The sequence below is a fragment of the Adiantum capillus-veneris genome, chromosome 23 (assembly GCF_014529385.1).
Source record: "Adiantum capillus-veneris isolate H3 chromosome 23, ASM1452938v2, whole genome shotgun sequence".
Classification (NCBI taxonomy): Eukaryota; Viridiplantae; Streptophyta; class Polypodiopsida; order Polypodiales; family Pteridaceae; genus Adiantum; species Adiantum capillus-veneris.
Genome location: NC_140953.1, coordinates 109,677,568 through 109,698,250, shown reverse-complemented (window position 1 = coordinate 109,698,250; position 20,683 = coordinate 109,677,568). Strand labels below are relative to the sequence as shown.

The following is a 20,683-nucleotide window of genomic DNA, read 5'->3' as shown; positions in this document are numbered from 1 at the left end:
TGGAGAAGCCAAGGCAAACTTCATTTCACCTGAATTGGCATCTCGACTTGGAATTACGCCCGACAGGATGGGGCCACAGGCGGAGGCAACGCTAGCAGCACCCGGACGGGATGTTGCCATTACACCTGTCATTGGCAAAGTTCGTTTGCATTGTCAGGGGTATTTAGGGCACAAGAACTTTTACATCATGCCTTTGGAAGGGTGTGACATCCTCCTAGGAATCCCTTGGTACCATAAGAACAATACCGTGGTTGACTATTGGGCACCCTGGCACGAAGCCTCTGTAGCAAGAACTCCTTCCAGGACTCCTCTCCTGGAAGAAGTCCTCTGACTACGAACTTCCCAAGAAGGGCTTTGCTCTGCTGTGCTGGATCAATGATCCCAAGCCCTCCCTGAGAACAAGGAAGTGTGATGACCGACCAAGCCACCTTGGCTCGGGCAATCTGAGTGTCACGACCTGACCAAAGAAAGTTCCTGATCAGCCTCTCTACCTGGCTGATACAAGAACTCGAGAAGATCTAGCAAGAAGTGATGTACCACATAGTCGCCAACAACACCTGGTTGGTAACTACTACTCTACCAGCCAGCGAAAGTCGTGTTGAGCTCCAATGTAACAGCTTTCTCCTGATGGACAGGAGAAGAGGAGCAATCTGCTGCTCGGGGAACAAGTCCCAGCAAGGCTTGCAACTATTGCCACCTCAGCATCTTACGCAATTTTAGGGGAAATTCTTGAGTTTTAAGGGTTTTAGGCCTCTCAGCCGGTGCTCCATAAGTTGGTCAAGGTTAGAGTCCAAAACCTCTAATCCCCTTTTAGGTCCCTCGTCTTTATTGGGCATGCCACGTCACAAACTTGTGACAGTTTGTATCCTTAACTTGTCTTGTGTACAGGCCCAGGGAGGATAATTACCCATGTTTGGATAGCCATTGTATTTTGGTCGATTCAAGTGTACGGGAGTTGTGTCTTTGTGATAGCCCAAATCCCAAGGCGAGAGTTGTTGGGGATGGGCTGTGGCTTATGCCTCTTGTGTGAACTCTCTCTCATGGTTAAACTCATCCATGATGTATCCATGTATGACCGTTGTCCTTGAGTCATGTATGTAAAGGTCAAGTGGCATTTAGTGTATCTCCCCAAGGCCAAGCGTCACTGTTAGACAGAGGGGTCAAAATTCCCTATGCTAGCATGATGCAAAGTGTGATTCAGCCCTGAAGCAAGCCCTACTTTGTTTTCTGTTTGAACATATTGAGCAATGGTGCTCTTTTCATTATGAATGACTCTCTTATTAATCCCCTTCAACCCAACATTGATCATGCACTAGACCTCAGCGCTCGGCTCTAAGAGGTTACAAATAGCATGAGAAGGGTGCTACATAATTTGATAGCAGAAGCTTTTCCATGCACTATAGCTACCTCCAAGCTGTGGAGGATGTGCCCCAAAGCTGGTACGATGATGAGTGTTAGGCTTAGTCACAAGAAACTTTTTTCGACGTGTTTTGTTTCGTTTGCCAAGAAGAAACAAATTGGTTTTGTTAAGTTGTAGGGTACATGATGCCTAGAGCTGAGCAGTGTGATACTAGTTACATACATTAATAAAATCATCATTAAGGGTTAATGTATTATACAATCTGCTAGACTTTGAACCATACAGGTCATTAGCAAGCCATAGGTAATAGGGGTGTTTGTGCAATGAGCAAAGGCGTAATATGCACGAGTACACTTAAACTTCAAATATGTGTGTGTCTCTATGCTAAAAAGGTTACTCTAGCTTTAAGAGAAAGATAAAAGAGTTCTCGCTAGTCTTGTTGCTTTCGTGTTATGGTTCTCACATGCGGAGAGGGAAGGAAACACAATGTTACTTGCCTTTTTCGAAAACAAGTTGAGATTATAACATCCTAAATTTAAACCCCAAAGTTTTGATAAAACGCTGTACAATTCTTTCGTCATGTGTAGACTTTATTTAGAAGCATTTCAGATGTTTCATGTTTTTGCTTTGTTTGGAGGGGACAAAATGGATTTTCAGGTGACTAGGGTGTCAACAGACTCGTGCTAAGCTGCAAAGAAGTCAGTCTTGGAATAAGGACACAAACATGCAAGGTCACTCTTCCGATCTCTAGTGCTAGAGAGAAAGCACAGTTACCTAGCGAAGCTTGAGGCAAAGATCTATGAGATCTTCTTGAGTCAGGATGGTGCTTGGAAAAGGCTACATGAGGATTGATACTTTGGATGAGGATCTCCAGGCTCATTTTGGCCCCCAACATCATCTTGGTGGCATTGTACAAGTTTTTTGCTCAAAGGTGGTGCTTAATGTAAATTTCAGCTACACACTGGGAGGACCCACACAAAAGCACTAGTCTATCAGGGAGGTGGTGCAGACAGGTAGATGCTAGATGGTGCAAATTAAAGTGGGCTACTTTCTCAATCAGTGTTCTTAGTTGGTAATGTTTGATAAATTGCAGAGAGTCTGGAATTTCTTCTAAATTGTAGGTAAGGAAGGGCTTGTGTAAGAAATTCCTTTCAAGATCTAATTTTCTAAAAACTATAAACATAAGTCTATACAGTACATGCACACCAAAATTCTGTATTTAAAAAGGTGGTGTGGCTGCTTGTGGGGGCATGGCGTGCTTCTTCTAATTTAGAATTTTAAGGTGTCTTCCAGAGATAAAAGCACTTTGACTGGATGATTTTTGGTTTCCTTGTTAGGGCCACCTTGAAGACAAGTGGGAGTATGTTGGAAAATTTCGATCTCATGCAAGAACAATAATAGGACTGCACTTTACTAAAGAAGACGATGGAAACAACAGATTGTTCAGTGTTGGACATGTACGCACATGCATGCTAAGATATCAATGCTAAGATTCTGGGCCCAAATAAACTAAAAAATCTTTAAATGTTGGTTTGTAAACAATTACAGGTTTGTATTTAGATACCAGGTCTAACTTGAGAATTGATTTGACTGAACTGTTTCAGGATTCCATGATTGTTGAATACGACTTGATTGAATCAGTGAAGGAGAAAAGGCTAAAGTTGACAGGCACTTGGCCTCTCAATGGAATGGGCCTGCCAGAAGCTCTACATTCAACAACAGCCTTTGAAAAAGGAGAGGTGAATTTTTTCTGGAATCTTCTGACATGAGCAAATTTTCTTTTTGAGAAATTTTAGTAGGCGAGGCAGAGTTTTCCTGTGAGAAGCATCGGCCCGGTAGGCTTCCTTGGCTGTATTTGTTCTTTATTACTCCTGCAGCTGCAAGATAGTACAACTCTTCACTACTTGGAGAGAGACCCTGCAATGTGTCTATGTTACAACTTGCACGTTACATTGGCCAACCAGAGGACAGTCTACCTAGTGGGCATAGTGGACAAGGTGCCTCTACAGGTATAAGACTTCACCTTTAGCTTGGATTTTGTTGTGGTTCGTCTTCCCCAGGTTGAGGGCGGATTTCCTTTGCTCATCGGTAGACCATGGTTGCACCACACTAAAGCGCTTCATGATTGGGGAAATGACGCCATGTGGATATATACTCCTGGCTCCCCAAAGCAACCAATTCGACTCAAAGGAGGCATGGATCCAGTAGTTCATCATAGTTCTTTGTCAGTGGAGTCCAAACCCGACCTGGAGCAACGTACCCAGCCTACCCCACCTGACGGGTCCGACGGAGATTTGCTACCACATCGTTGCCGTGCTATGTGGTCTCTATTCAATCCTTGCCTGAGGATCCACCCTCTTCCCCTGCTCCTTTAGCTGAGACTAGTGAGCCACATCATCCAGAAGCAAGTGCGACAATCACTGAGGACCATACTTCTCTTGCCCCCTTGATGGAAGCCATCAGCCTCGGTGAACCTATAACACATCATAGAAGGGGGAAGAAATCTCCTTTGCATGAGTTCAACAACGTCTCATCTCTCCCCTTAGCCTCCTCTGTCCCTGACTCCCCAACCACGCCAAAGCACTCTGCTGTGTCTGAAGACTTACCTTCGAGGAGCTTCCACCAGGATGGTTACAAGAAGAGTATGCTGATTTTCATATCGATCAGACACTAGTCCATGATGTTTCAAAGCTCCAAGAGGCAGCTTGATCTTCCTCTTTTGATGCACCCTCACCAGCTACACCTCTTGATCCGGTTAGAGAAGTCAACCTAGGCGACCCTGACGACCCTCAACACATCCTCTTAGTCTCTTTTCTGGACTCCTTTAAAGATGTTTTTGCTTGGTCTTATGAAGATTTGGAAGGTACCCCACTAGAATTGGGTGTCCATACTATCCCATCTGGTTGAAGGGGCTAAGCCAGTTAGAGGCAGAGCTTACAAGCTCAACCCTAAGTATGCAGAAGTTGTCAAGAAAGAGCTAGAAAAAATTCAAGAAGCAGGGATCATTGTACTAGTGGAGCACTCTGAGTGGCTATCACCCATGGTCATAGCGCTTAAGAAGCAATCCAATAAAATCCGCATGTGTGTGGGACTACCGCGCTCTAAACAAGGTAACTATCCCAAATGGTTTTCCTACACCTTTCACTGAGCGTGTGCTCGAAGATGTGGCAAGGCACATACTTTACAGTTTCATGGATGGCTCAGTGACTATAATCATTTTAGCATCCATCCAGGTGATCAGATCAAGATGGCTTTTGTGACTCCATGGGGTATTTTCATTTAAACCAGAATGTCTTTTGGGTTGAAAAATGCTCCGCCTTCTTTCAATCGTACAGTATATCTCATCTTTTGTCCTTTGCTCACGGATCATCTTTGCATCTTCATGGACGATTTTTCAACCTTCTCGAGTTCTAGAGGAGCGTCTCGCTCAACTCTTTGTCGTCTTCCTCGGGTGCAGGGAGGCACGTTTGAAGCTCAATCCGAACAAATGTCATTTTTTGGTCAGTGAAGGTACACTGTTAGGCCATGTGGTGTGTCTACGAAAGGTTTAGCACCTGACCCAAAGAAGATAGTTTCCATCTTGAAGTTGCCTCCTCTCATCAATCCTAAAGGTGTTCAGAGTTTTATAGGCCACACAGGCTATCATCGGAGGTTCATCCATATATATACACATGTGGCTCAACCATTGACACGTCTCACCAATGCTACTGTACCCTTTCAATGGTCAAAGCCCTAGGCTAAAACACCTACTCTAGTTGCTCCCGGTTGGTCTCTTCCTTTTCATGTGCATACAAATGCCAGTCAGCTGGATGTGGGTGTTGTGCTGATTCAGCTTAGCAAATAGTTCAGCCTATTCACTATGCAAATCGAGTGCTCACTAAAGTAGAGCACAACTATAGCACGACAGAAAGGGAAGGCTTGGCTATTGTGTATGTTCTGCAAAAAATTTTGTCACTATTTATTAGGGGTTCACTTCAAAGTTATTACTGATCACCATGCCCTGTGCTATCTGCTTAATAAGCCACAAGTTGCAGGTCGAGTGTAGCGGTGGTTACTTCTATTTCATAAGTTTGATTTCGTGGTGGTCCTTCATCCCGGTAAAGCATCACGTCGTGGGTGACCACCTCTCTGAAGGGATTGAAAATTCACGTAATCACTCAAAATGACATTAGAGTGAACATCAAGTTGGCAAGGTGAATCTTTTGTTAACATTGACAAAGTCATGCATTTAAACTATTAGATGAAGGGGGGAGAAACCAATTTTGAAAAAATCCAATTAATATGGTTGTTAACGTTAATTAACGTTTTGTGATCACGTAAAATTCTGAGTGATCACGTAAATATTAAATCCTTGCTCGGGCTCTCTCGTATTGAAATAGGAGAAGAAGCTGCAGGAATTGTGGACGACTTTCCAGATAGCAGTCTCTTTAAGGTGGATACAACTCCAAAATGGTACGGCGATGTCTTGCGTTTGCTCTCCACTGGCCTGTACCTAGAGAATGCATCTCCACTACAAAAGAGAAGATTGTTGTTGAAGTTTAGACCATTCACTCTAATTGGAGGCCAGCTCTACAAGTTGGAATCTGATGGTGTTCTGAGGCGGTGTCTTCCCCCATAAAGTTGACCATATTCTTGAGGATGCCCACAATGGTCCTACCACCGCCCAGAAAATTCTACAGAGTGGTTTATGGTGGCCCTTTATTTTTAGGGATGCAATAGCACATGTTAAAGTTTGTGATGTTTGTCAGTATTGTGGATCAAAACCAAGTAAGCAGTCCAACTGTCCTCTGCAGGTCTCCATGGCATGGTTGCCTTTTGAAAGATGGGGCTTAGATTTTGTGGGTCCAAAATCCCCCCCAGCCCAGCCTAGTAATCGGAAGTATCTGCTGGTGGCTAGCCGCATACTATGCAACCAAGTGGGCAGAGGTACTGGCGACAACTAATTGCACTGGCAATGTTGTAGCCAAGTTTTTATATGAAAATATATTGTGCAGGTTTGGATGTCCCCCAGAGATCACCAGTGATCGGGGCAGTCCTTTGTTAATGAGATGATTTTCAACCTTGCTGACCAACTACAAGATCCTCATCGCAAATCTTGTTTCTATTACCCTAGAGCCAATGGGCACGCCGAGAGCACAAACAAGATTCTGATCGCCCTCCTACGTAAAGCACGTCATCTCCATCCAACGTCATGGGCTCAAGCTATCCACGACACTCTCTGGGCATATCGCACTTCATTCAAAGCCACCACCAATCACACACCATTCCAACTAGCCTTCGGCTTTGAAGTCATAGCTCCGTTCAAATTCAACTTAGGATCTCCTCGAGTAGGCAGTCTGCGTTCCAATTGGGGTATGGAATTTGTCTCTGTCTCTCGTCTCTCCTTATTGGAAGAAAGCCGCAGATTGGCTTCTCAGGCTCTGCAAGCAGAGCAGCTTTGTCGCAAAGCATGGCATGATCGCCATCTCCGTAAGCCAAAAATATTGTAAGGATTACTAGTGCTATTGTATCAAGCTAGATATCAAAAAAAAGCAAAGAAGTTGGTCCCAGCTTGGCAAGGACCATACATAGTAAAGGAGAGTTTTCCACAGAGCGCGGTCCAGTTAGTGACTTTGGCAGGTGTTCCCTTGCCGCTAGTAAATGGCTCTAGGATCAAATGCTATTACCCTCACCATAAGCCAAAAGCGATTCTTTCCCCATTAGTACTTTAACCTGCAGAGTGCCTTTTTCCTTATTCAGTCTGGCGTTAACCAGTGCCTTGTGCTCCTGACCAACCTGCCACCTATTCAGCTCACTTCTATCATTTGTCTTCATCCCATCGCAGTCCTTGAATCACCTTCATCTTTGACCCACTGTTAAACAATGTTCTTCCTGATGACCATGTCTATCTTTTGTCCTGCAAGTTCTTCAATTGATTCCTGCTCTATATACTCGTGTTCTTTCATTAAACATTCTCCTATTTGGTTCGTTGAATCCGTATCTTGATTCAGTTGCACTGAGGTCTCGATCTGTCCAATTGGATACTCTCTTTTTCACGGAACTTTCTTATGGAGCCTTCTCATCTTCAATGGGATTGTCCACTTCCCTTCCTGTGCCCCTTTTTTCAGAGTATGGCTAGCCGCTGTTTTACTCTTCTTTTCCTAATTGCGGTCTTCATTTCACATGTGGAATTTAAGTTTCTTACTTTGCCAAAGTTTTACAAAACCATCTCTCTCTCCCGAGTAAGTTCTATCCTCACCACAAGTCTGGTATTCATAGCCAATATTGTATTCATCTCCTACACCCTCAACAACAGCTTGGGCGTTCACCATTGCTACTTGCTTCAGACGGATCAAATGCCTCAATTTTCCACGAACCCTCGTCATGCCTTAAAATCATCAAAAAGCGCCATCTCCCTAGTTGTTCAACTCCCACCAGCTACTTAATTCCATCGTCCTGAAGGACTTTACAGCAGTGGAACAAAAAATTGAGCATCAATCTGGAAAAAGGAGCATGCACAAACTCAAATAATGTCCAGGCATCATCTTTGATTTGTGTTCTACCGTTCGCATCTACACCGTCCAGTGCTGTCTCTGAAGACACTACCCTTTCCCTCTCGTCCCTATCCAACCTCCCTCGCCCCTACCCTCCCCAGCTCGTCCCTATCTAAACCCCCTCGCCCCTACCCTCCCCTCTCGTCCCTATCCAACCCCCTCACTTCTAACCGGCTGCCCTCGTCTCTATCTAACCTCCCTCGCCCCTACCTACACCCCCTCACCCCTCTCTACCTCCCCTCGCCCCTACCTGCCAACTCTCACCCTCACCCCTACCTACTAACTCTCGCCGCTACCTACCTACAACTTGCCGTGCGCACACCCTCGTCCTCTCTGTCCTAACTCGTCCTCTCCACTCAATAACCAACTCTCCCCTATCCTCTTCAATCACTACCCTACCCGCACACCCTCATCGCACTTCCCTCGCCTTCTTAGCTATCGCACCAGCAGTTATCCACAATGTTACGACTTTTTGGAAGACATTGCAACGTCAGACGATCTACCTTACGTCCAGTCTGCACACTCACGCAGGGTGATATCTGATGCTCGTCAAGATGTGTAAGGTTATGGATGTATGCTAATGTGGGAACTAAATCTTGTATGTAAGCTATTAAGAATACAGAGCAATATACAATTTGCACAGTGTAACTTTCCTGCTTCGATCACAGAGTGGTTACTGAGATAATATGGCAGGCAGTAGTTGGCAAATGCGGCGGGGAGCTTTGTGCAAAACGCCTACTCAAAGAGAAAGACAAAGTAGTTCTGAAGAGGAGGCAGAATCTGATCATAGCAGCCATGGTGTTACTCAGATGACTTCTAGTGAAGCCAGTGACGAAAGTTACAGAACCCGGTTGATTTGGATTCCAGCTCCGAATCAGAACCTTCAAGCACCAAAGAGGTAGAAAGGGGGGACGTCATGTGTTACGTCATGAAATCAGCAGACCTCCTGATTCCAAGAGTCAAGGAGCGTTCACATTAAATTTTCACTTGCAACTACCCCATCCTTCTCTGAAGGATATCTTTTCTAAGGATCAACTAGGTCTGACTGCATTAGCAACTACGGATTTACCCACTGATGTGCCTGGGGCTATGGTGCACGAGCTTTTGAACCGTTTTTACAAATTGCGGGGCCACAACCTTACCGCTATGCGGATTGGTCATGCATTGGGAATGACCACCTTTAGCCATCCACGCGTACATACTCCCTGTTTTCCAAAGATGCCACAGTTCAGGCCTCTCAAGAATTGCTACATTCTGATCACTCAGACTATGTGCGAAATAAAGAGTCGAGGGTTGTCGATACCAATTCTTCTGAATCTGCATCTAATTCACCTCTATCAACAACTATCTTTTCCACACATTCGTAGCGGCAAATTACATATTCAAGCCAAAAATTAAGTACTACTTTTTACTCAGAGATGCCAGCAAATCAAAGAAAAGTGGCAAGGTGCCCACAATGTTTTCCCACTGTGATTGCCTCTACTGTCTGATCCACACAATACCTTGTGGATTTCACCAGATTTTGGACACATCCTTACAGTCCCGGGCCAAACGATTTCGAGCGCAGGTTCAATCTGTACAATCGAGCTTTCAGGGTTTCGCAGCACCTATGTTGGCTTGGGTAATCAATATCCATGTTAGCCCGGTGAACGTGGATGGAGATATGCAAGGAATGCACTCCAAAGCAAAAGGTAAATTTGTTGTCAGTGCGGTTGATCCAATACTTGAGAAGAAAAAGAAGAAGAAGTCCAACGTGGTAAAGGACATAGTAGAGTCACTACTAGTATTGCCAGAGAGTCATAGGAGTAGGGTGACTCACCCTACACCTGCATGCCGCTCCAAGTCTACTCTTGCTGCTGGTTCTACTGAGCCAGTGACCTGCTCGGGTGTTTCAGATCACACTATGCATATCCCAACTACGACTTCTCCTGTACCATTTTCACGTCTACTACAGTGACTACATGCCATACTCCGCCTGCACCTCGCTCTTCCCCTTTACCTATCTCACGTACATCCACTCCACCTGTCTCGGCTACCCCTGCTCTGCGTGCTACTAGTCCACCAGCTGTGCCACATACTAGCCTTGCCCCGCCAGTCACCGCTACGGGATCTTCAGTATAGACGGACACTACCTTGCTCTTTCGTCTCTCGGAGGAGATACTGCAGGAGTCCAGATATGCTATTGCTACCATTGAGCTTGGAGCAGAGAGGTTGGCTGCTACTCACCAGCACCACTCAACCACTTATGTAGATATGGAAGGGTCTCTGCATGTCGCAGAGAGTGCGATCACAGATAGAGATGGGACTATTTTTTTGAAATTACATGTCCAAGAAGCTTCACTCTTGAACGCGCTTGCTCGTTGCTGCTGTACACTCCCGCTGTGCCATCGCCATTGCCTCCCCCCCCCCCCCCCCCCCCCCTCGCGTGCTGCCTGCTGCCCTCCCTCGCGCTGCCCGCTGCCCCCCGCTCGCCTGTCCCCTCCCGCCTGCCCTCTGCCCCCCCCTCTCACTGCCCTGTTCTAGCCAGTCCGCCCGCCCTCAGCCCCTGCTGCCCCGGCACGCCCTCAGCCTCAGCCCTTGTTGCCGCCGCACGCCCTCAGTCCCAACACGCTTTATCCCCCCCCCCCCCCCCCCCCCCCCCCCCCCCCCCTCCCCCGAATCGGCACGTTCACCCATCAGTTTGGGCCCTCCGCCTTGGTTGCTCCCTGCAGATTCGGTACTTTCGGCATCTATTCCAACTCCTTGGAGCAGTGTTGGCACGCCCTTTTGCAGCACCCTCCCGTCGTCCTCTTCTTACGCCACAGCAGTAGACACAAATGGAGGCTCCAGCTTCGCCACAGAGGGACTCTCCAGAACCCCCCTCGCTCGACCCCGCTGAGCCCACCATTCGACTTGCTCTCTCGCCTACAGAGCAAGCGAGCCTTGCCGCCGAGGTAGAGCGATTGCAGGCGACCTCGATCATCTGCAAGATCCTCGGCACCCGACCTAGCAGAGGAGAGCTGCGAGACCTTCTCCAGGCCCGCCTTCTCACAGAGGTGGGAAAGATTTTGGATGTCCAGATTCTCGGACGGGGTTACTCTCAGATCGAGTTTGAGTCCTCCGAGATGGCGTCCAAGGTCATAACTATGAGTCCACTGGCCATCCGAGCCTCACGTGCCCACTTTCGACAGTGGCGACATGGTTTTGACCCAGCTTCGGATGTTCTAGTAGAGGAGGCAGACATCCCCATCTCAGTCTGCTTTCCGGGTTTACGGAGGGAGTACCTACCAATTCTTTCCAGGATCGGTTCCGCCATTGGGACTGTCCTGGAGACACCTCGCACGGCAGCATCAGTAGCTGCCAAGGCGGCTAGCATTCCCTCAGTTCGAGTTTTGGTCAGAGATACCCACACACTCCCGAAGCTTATCCTTCTACCTCGGGTGAGTGGGAGTTGGTTTCGACAGAGTGTGAAGTACATGGGCCTCCCGAACCAGTGCTTCATTTGCCGCCAGATGGGCCATCTAGAGAAGGCCTGTCCACGGAGGAGGCCGCGACCTGCACCACAGCCTCAGCCCCAGCCTGCCAGGGCTGGCCCGCAGCCACAGCCAGCGGCACAGCGTACAGATGCAGAGCAACCCTCCGAGCCTGGGGCTCCAGCGGAGGAGGGGTGGCAACAGGCCCGTGGCTGCCGACGCCATGGGCCACAGCGTTAGCGTGGCACTCAGAGTGGCCCTCAGGTGCCTACTCAACAGCAGTGGGTTCCCACGGGGAACCGTTTTGGTCCTCTTCAGCAGGAGGAGATCCCTACGCCAGCCTCCACCTCCGCTTCTCCCTCGACAGCCGCTTTCCCGCCAGAGTTCCCTCCCTTTGCCTCATCCTCCCCGCCTTCTGCTCCTGTCGCCTCTCCACCCCGCCCCTCTACCTCTGTCACCCCATCCCGCCCCTCTTCTCCTCCACTCTCCCCAGCTCCCTCTCCTCCTCCTGCTCCAGTTCCTCAGTCGGCTCAGGCGACTGGTCCCTCTCCGGCGGCTAGGAGATCTCTTGGGAGTGCCTTTGCCACGAGTCGCCTAGCGCGAGAGGGTTAGCCCTTCTTGCGGCCCCCTCTACAGATTCCGACATCCTCCCTTGCAGCCATCCCTCGTGGGCTGACGAGCATTGACATCAGACGCCGCTAGGACTTCTTCGACTACAGGTTCACTCGTTTTCTCCGCGACTCCGCAGCAAACCATGAGGCAGCCTGTTTCAGGGTCCATGTTTTGTTCCTCGCCGCTAGGGGGACAGAGGCCTTGGACTCAGCAGTATGTTTCTCCTTCCCCCTCTGTGGTAGGACCGAGGCAGAGTGGCCCCTTGACTCAGTGGTGGGATGGTTGCATACACAGGTCTTAGAGTTCTCTCACCACATGGGAGAACTTGGAGTTACAGATATGCTGCAGACTTTGTGGCCATTGGCCAAGTTTGCGGTGACACCCCCAGACTCAGCAGGATGTAGGCACATTGTGGTGTACTTCTTTGCTAATACGCAGTGTTTGCCTTGCTATGTATACATTCATGAGGACTCCTGGACAGAGGAGTTTACGTTACGTACTGCTCGCTCTGCTTGGGCTTGGACTAGGCACTCACTGCAGTCACGCCTATCTAGAGGACGCTCGGATGCGGATTACTCCCCATCCAAGCCTGCCTCGAAGATATCCCGTCTTGCTGCTGCAGCAACATCTGTTCTCTCTTGCTCCCCATGAGGATCGTCTCATGGAACGTGCAGGGACTAGGTGAGCCCCAGTTTCAGCGACAGCGGAGCCGATTGCATGAGGAGCTTCAGCGTTGCCTTGTGGGAGGAGAGATTGATCTCCTTATGCTTCAGGAGCACCATCTGTGTGAGAGCCGCATTCCGCGTTGTGGTCAGATTTTGCGTGGACGGTATGATACCTTTTGGTCAGCTGCTTTTGGACCTGGAGGCATCCAAGGAGGGGTATGTATGACTATTGTGGACTCATTGCAGAAGGCCATTGTAGGCAGAGGGATTATTCTGCCAGGCAGGGCTGAGTGGATTACTATGCAGGTTCAGGGTGGCCTTGTGGGCTTCCTGAACATCTATGCGCCCAATGTGGCGAGTGCTCGTGCACAATTTTGTTCACAGATTGTTGAGTCTTTGCCACATGCCGATCATTGGTGTATAGGACGGGACTTCAACATGTTGGAGGACCCTTCTGACAGGATTGGTGGCAGCCATGCTACTGTGCATGGAGTCGAGTTGGCAGCTTGGGAGAGGTTTTGTATGACTTTGAGGGTCTAGAATACATGGCAGAACTCAGGTTTTGTGAGGCCCCCAGACAATCTTGCCTTCTCTAGATCAGACCGCAGAGTGGGAGGAGTGAATCTATCGCGGATACATCGCTTCTACACTAGTGACCACTTCAGTGACTTGGGAGGTTCAGTGGGCATCCTGGCAGGGACTTCCTTCTCGGACCATGCACCAATGATCCTCACAGTGGCAGAGAGGCAGAGGAGTGGGAGCACGATGTTGCGCATCCCAGAGAGGGTCTTGTTGGACTCAGCACTCACAGAGAGGATAGAGGTTCTCTGGACAGAGGGTATGGACATACAGGATTCACCTGCAGACACAGTGGCCTCAGGCCTAGCTCAGCTTAGCCACTTTTTTCTTCAGGAGTCTCTAGCTCGTCGGGCTGTAGCGAGAGAGGCGGAGCAGCGTCTCAGACAGGGCATTGCTTCACTGCAGAGGATGCAGGAGCAGCATCCAGACAGTCCATGGTTGGAGGAGCAGTTACAGCAGGCTCAACAGGAGCTTGCTAGCACAGAGGAGAGGCGTCATGAGTTTACCTTCCACGGACAGGCATCTCAGTGGACTCAGGTGGGTGACAAAGTGACTGGTGCTTTTTTTGAGACAGTGGGACCTCGGCATTCGCATGCCAAGGTCAGTCAATTGAGGAGGCCCGATAGGTCAGTTGCTTGTGAGCTCGAGGATATCCGTGCAGTCGCTACTGACTTTTACCGTGAGTTACTGTCGGCTGAGCCTCAGTTAGAGCGGCAGGATGCATGCAGGGAGCAGGTTTGGGCACAGATGCCATGTCTTGTGACAGAGGAGATGCACCAGAGGCTAGAGATGCCACTTCAGCTTGAGGAGCTGTACACAGCTCTGAGGGCCCTCCCTCGTGGTAGCTGTCCAGGTGAGGATGGTTGATTCCCAGCTTTTTCTTGGAGTACTGGGACCTGCTTGGCCCAGATCTTTGTAGTGCTTTTCAGTACATTTTGCACACAGGAGTGATGCCTGACAACATTAGTGAGGGCCTGATCTACCTCATTCCCAAGGAGGGTGGCTCCTTGGATGAGATTCGACAGTGGCGCCCCATCACCATCCTCAACTCAGCCTACAAAATTCTTGCCAAGGCTCTAAGTTTGAGGATTCAGCCACTTTTAGAGAGCCTTATACATGGGACTCAGACAAGTTTTGTGAAGGAACGCAGTATCCTTGACAACATCTTTACTTTTTGGGAGGCTTCTGCCCTGGCACGGCTCCGTGGTGAGGACCTTGTGATTCTTCTTCTCGATTTTGAGAAGGCCTACGACCGAGTTGACTGGGACTTTCTAGAGGGCACTATTCACAGGATGGGCTTCTCAAATGCTTGGATCAGAGGGGTGTCAACTTTGTACATGCAGGCTCACAGTCAGGTGCTTTTGCCAAGGGGGAGAGGTGAGTGCTTCATGCTCACACGCTCGGTCAGACAGGGCTGACCTCTTGCCCCCTTTCTCTTTCTGTTCTATGCGGAGGCGATGAGCAGATTTTTGGTGTCACAGCAGGTTGGTCTTCGGGGCTTAGCAGTCCCTATTCGGGGAGAGGAGCTACTGGACGCTAAGTTTGCCGATGACTCAGTCTTGTACTTAGATGGCCAAGAGGCCAATCTTCACAGATGTGAGCAGAGGCCCGAGCCAAGGTGGCTTGGTTGGTCATCACGCTTCCTTGTTCTCAGGGAGGGCTTGGGATCATTGATCCAGCACAGCAGAGCAGAGCCCTTCTAGGGAAGTTCATAGTCAAAGGACTTCTACCAGGTAAGGAGCCTTGGAAGGAGTTCTTGTTGCAGAGGCTTCGTGCCAGGGTGCCTCATTCAGGAGGCCCTTGGCAACCTTCGACCAGATGGATCTTTACAGAGATGCGCCGAGTTGGTTTGAGCAGGAGACTGGAGGACCGTTTCGCAGTGAGTTTGCTTCGTTCTTGGGAGCTCCTACGGCGTGGCCTGGAGCAGCGACAGCCGATGTGCACGGAGGAGTGCCTACGGCAGCCCCTCGTCTGGAACCCCATGGTTAGCACTCAGAGAGGCCACTTGGTTGGTAATCGACCTCATGTTTCCTGGGGTCCCATGGCAGCAGGTCCAGCGCGCTCTATAGATGACTGGCTAGAGTTCAGAGGTTTGTCAGAGGAGGTACAGGGTTTCCAGCTGCTGCAGGGCATGAGAGGGGTGCAGAGCATGTGTCAGGACATCTCAGAGTCAGTTCCAGTTGAGTGGCTCACGCCTCTCGAGCCAGTAGCACCCCGATGGATGGGAGCCTTCACACGATTGGAGGTTCTCATTTCAATCAGGGCCTGCTCAGAGACTGTCCTAGCCTTGTTCTTCGAGCTTCAGGGTGGGGGACGATTACAGCGAGTTGCAGTAGAGGCCCCGCAAGCAGCAGAGTGCTCTTTTCAGAGGATCCGAGTTGTGGGGATCTGTGGGAGGATTTGCGTCATAGACCCTGACCCAGCAGCTCTTGAGATTGTACACTGGAGGCTTTGGGCTTGGGAGTGCTGTCCACTAGCACGAGTACAGTGGGATCCTGGTTAGTGGCTATGGAGGGACCCCTTCTCTTCTGCAGACCACCCAAGAGTCCCCTTCTTTCAGTACACTGTTCGGGTTGGACGGCATATACTAGCAGCACAGAGATAGGCCCTCCCCGCTGCAGCACGTCATTGGCAGGAGGAGGGTCTCACCGTCGAGTTCTTGGCAGAGTTTTGGAAGAGGTTGTGGGACTCCAGACAGTCGAGGCGAGTCACCTTGTTTCAGTGGCTGGTCGCACATAGAGCCACAGCAGTAGGGAGCTGGCTAGTGCATTGTGGTCTCTCGGCCACATGTGCAGCTTGTGACCATTTGGTGGAGAGTCAGCATCACTGTCTTTGGGACTGTCCCTCGGCCCAGCAGGTGTGGCTACGAGTTCTTCGGCTGATGCCTGCTCTCTCCACGGCTCGACAGTACACTTGGGGGGCAGCGGCTTGGTCCACCCTCACGGGCCCGGCACTTCAGTTTAAGCTATCTTCCACCAGCAGGATGATAGTGATGCAGGGGGGACGTCCTACACTCCAGCCTGCTAGAGAGCTTACTCCACAGGAGTGGTGCAGTGAGAGAGAGGAGTGTTGGGAGCTCATCAATGGCCTGACACTTTGGTTCATTTGGCGGGCCCGCTGTTTCCACATCTTTGAGGCTCGCCCTGTGCCACCAGCAGAGACTGTTCGTGACTTTTGGCTAGAGCTGATCCATACTCTCAGAGGACAGCTTGAGGGACTATAGGGCAGCTCCGACCGCATGCAGGAGCGCCGCGAGGCTTTCCTTGGACTCTGGCGCCCTGGGCCTTTCTACACCATAGTCCAGGGGGTGCTCAAATGGCACTACTGTCCACCTGTGTGGCTCTTCCCTCCTCCCATCTCTAGATTTAGCCTCATTGTATCTATGCTGTTTTTTCATTAGGAGAGTCTCCCCATCATGCTTGTTGTAGCCCTCTCTTACAGAGGTGGTTGTAGCCCTTTGGGCAGTTTTCATTAACTAATAGAAGGATCTTTTTCTCGGAAAACAAAAAAGAGATGCGACTATTTTTGCTTTGCGCCATGCATTGCAAGAAAAGTCTAAAATCATTAACGACCTCCGAACTCAAGTGCAGGCTTTCGGAAGATGCTACTCCACAGCAGCATGGGATTTCACGCTCCAGTGGATATGGGATATGGATGGATAGGGCAGGGGTTACAGGTATAGACTCCTGTTGGGCATGCACAACAAGGTACTTCTACACATTTCATGGGACCATCTACAAAGACTCCTGTAGGGTATGCTCAGCCTCAGCAGTTCCCGTTCTACCCTCAAGGGTTTCACCAGCCCGCTCCTGTTGGGCATGCACAGCAAGGTACTTCTACACATTTCTTGGGACCATCTACACAGACTTCTGTAGGGTATGCTCAGCCTCAACAGTTCTCGTTCTACCCTCAGGAGTTTCACGAGCCGGCTCCCATGCCACAAATGCAGCCGACACAGAGAGTTCCTTCCGATGGCTTTATTGGTGCACACCGCCATGGATGTGTTAGTAGACGGTCTAAGTACACTTCAGAACAAGTGCTTCCATCCACTGAGCAATAGGTGGCGGCTTCATTCCCAGGGAGCTAGTTTGTCCAGAGCAGAGTCCAGCAGCAGACTCCCACCATCAATTTGATGGCTCCTCCTCCAGAGGCCGATACTTCTGGTAAAGCAATGGCGACGACTCTCTCCCTAGGGTGATCAGATACTGTTGCTCTACTCAGCTTTCTTTTGTACATAAGTAGTGCGTTCTGGGTTCTTTTTGCAGTTTCAGTGTTCCTCTCACCGAACGGTGAGTGGTCTTGTGGCGGGCAACCTGTAGCAAGGCTACTGTGTCAATAGGCACGGGAGAGGCAGTTAGTTACAGTTGGGCTGGAGTTCACACTGGACGGACTTTCGCTTGGGCAGTGACACGTGGCAAGCATACGGGTGGTAGTCTAGCCGACACAGGGCCAGATCACAACGACCACAGTTTGGAGATAGACTTAGCAGGATTGGATATTTGTGAGCCGTTGGTGGCTCTTAATGGTTGTATATATCCGTAGTTGTTTGGAGTTATTAGGATCATCGTCTACTTTGTATGGTCGTGAATCTTGAGTTTAGCATCTTGAGTTCATACACAGCACGTCTACACCATCCTTGCACATTTTAGCCTCAACACCCCCATTGTACCCGTGAGTTCTGGGCTGGAGCTGAGTGTGTTGCCATGCTAGAGTCTGTATTGGTTCCTTTGAGTTAGTCGAGTCCCATGCTGTTCAGGTCTTTCTATTGAGTCGTTGTGTTGTTTGATCTGTTATTCATTGTCTTCTGTTTTTCATTCTATTGGAGTGAGAGTTCACGCACATTGCACTGAGGAGCACCCACTGTACAGAGCAGGACACATTATCTCTGCGACACTGGCCTCAAACCTTGGCGCCCCTTTCGGTATTTCTTTACATTGCTTCAACAAGGTACAACTCCTATGGCTCTGCTCTGCATCTCATGCGGGTAGACTGCCAAAGTGAGAGCCCATGGGTCTTATTTAAAGGCCCTAGGCCCAGCATTAGCTTGAAAAAGCATTTGGTCTCAAAAGCACTAGCGCCGAAAGCTACCAGCACGTTTCACAGAAATCCATACATATTACAGCTACCACATCATCAGCATAAAACACGGAAATTCGTATAGTATGCCACGTTAGCAGATCATTGGAAATTTTAGGTAGTCCGTACATGGTGCCACGTCAGCAATTCTTTACGCAAGGGGTATTTGTATGAAGGTCTTGCTTTACTTTGTCTTTGGGTCACCTGGGCCCCATTGGATGGGGGTCCCATAAGTTAGTAAAGTGTGTAGTTGGAAACTCTTTAGATGCTTGACCCACTTGGCGAGGAATTGTGAGTTGGTAAGAACTTTTGTTGCTTCTATTGCTTGTAGGGTTTAGGCCCCTCGGTTGGAATCTGTCAGGGCTTCAGTGGCTTGACAAGTCAGTAGTTTGTGACAGAGACACAATTTACACTTTCAAATCTCTTTTAGAATACTTTTTCACCAATGGACTGGATTGTGCAAATTCCATAATTGATTAACATGCTCCGAAAGCCAGGGTGGGAGAATGAGCAAGCGATATGCATTGGAACCAATAAGCACATGAGGAGTAGCTTGGACAATCAAAACTCCAATCTTGCAAGGTCTCCACAATTGCAAGTAGAGGACCCAATTGAAAATGTGTAAGAATAGAATAACAGCCCTGCATGTTTGGCGATGCTGCATCTCAAATGCCATTTTCAAAGAGAAAAAGAACCATCCCATCCACATCAAACACATGGTCAACACAATGTGTACGAGTTGTAGAGATGCTTTTTCATGGATAGGCCAAAGCCAACAGCAGTAAAAAGGCCCTACTCCAATGATTGCTCTAAGGGCGCAAAGAATTGCCCATGCATGATGGTCATTCAGACCAATGGAGATAGTGGCCTGGTATTAAACAATGGCATGTCCATGAATGTGATCCATACAATCCAGTGTCCAATGACCATAAGCACAAACTCATAGTGTTCACACAAGGCTGCTAACATCTTAGTCCAAGAATTTGACAAATTATAACCCTTGCAATCCAATTGAGTTTGCCACAAAAATTCTATGGCCTTGGACATAAAGTGATCAATATGCAAGGAAGTAATGGAATATGAAGCTGTATGTATCCCATAATGATAGATTGGACAAGGCATAGAATTACATGTGATGGCCATGTTGAAAGCTTCGTGACCATGAAGGACAATTTGACCGGGCCATAGATGTAATGCCATCCATAATGAGAAAAGGGCTAAAGATGTAGATTCACAAATTTGATGCGTAAACCAACAGCAATGTTTCTACTTCCTTCATTCAGTTTTGTGGAAAAGATAACGAATCGTCTGCATAAGCCTCAGCGACAAAATATGAGCCATCTCCCATGGAAAGATGTTGTGAACTGCCTTGCCTGGTGAGTTTATCTATATAACAACATAGGATGTGATTGATGGCATAAACCACTGCACTAAGTGGACAATCTTGACAAACTTGCTGTTCTTGGACATGACAAGGCAGCCGAGCTCACGTACAATACCCTGCATTTGTCTAGAAGCATGGAGTCCCTCAAAGAAGGATTTGGGTGAGCAACCCTTATCTAACAAGGACTTGTGACACAATCATGGATTGACCCATTTATTAAGTTTGCGTGAGTCATTAGTGACAATACAAGATTGAGCATCTTTACAAGCTTCATGTTTCTCCTTTGTCGATGATCTAAGATGGTTTAGTGTAAGCTTGCACCAAACATTTGGCAGCCGCCATTGTTTGATGTTGTGAACTATTACGGGTAGGGCTACTCAGTGAAGCAGCTCTATCAGGGATAATTTCATGTTCACTGATTGTTTATCAAAGAGTATCAAAGAGGTTTCTGAAGCTAATGGTTTTCTTTTTTGGCAGCAGTCTAGGGAATAGAAGGGTTGAATCTAATCAGAAGAAAAAAATGCAGATTGGTTTTGATGTTGTGAAGTATAGTGGGTAGGGCTATGCAGTGAGGCAGCTCTATCAGGGATAATTTTGTGTTCAGTGATTGTTTATCTACAGTTTTATCTGTCCTAAGATCTTTGTAGCTTTGTTTTTTTTCTTTTAGATACATAAACATTACTAATTTTAGCAATGTAAACTATATTGAATATCTAATAACTAAAGAGGCTATACATTTTAATTCAGCCGACTTTTGTTGTAACTAAATTTAGCAATGACATCAAGATAACCCACTATCTTTGAATTCAACATTTCAGTTGAATGTTGATATCACAGATTGAAATTCGGAAAGGATTAAATGCATGCTTTGAACTTTTCCTTTGACTACCATCTGATTACGTCCTACTACTCTCGCTCAACAAACACGTTCATTGCCACACAGATCTGAGACTCCCTGCTTTTGTTCTATTAAGATCATTGTTTCAAAATTTAAGTTTTGCTACAGACATTTATCTACTACC

At 48.3% G+C, this 20,683-nt stretch overlaps 1 protein-coding gene across 5 annotated transcripts in view; it reads left to right on the top strand.

Moving 5' to 3' along the window:
- LOC147428350 (cilia- and flagella-associated protein 251-like) overlaps positions 1–20,683 on the top strand; it is a 235,631-nt gene that overhangs the window by 175,242 nt on the left and 39,706 nt on the right. For all 5 annotated transcript variants that reach the window (XM_086496909.1, XM_086496907.1, XM_086496906.1 and 2 more), the window contains 2 exons: positions 2,698–2,817; positions 2,965–3,099. In XM_086496909.1, the coding sequence (XP_086353035.1) occupies positions 2,698–2,817; positions 2,965–3,099 (255 nt within the window). The remainder of the gene's footprint in view (positions 1–2,697; positions 2,818–2,964; positions 3,100–20,683) is intronic.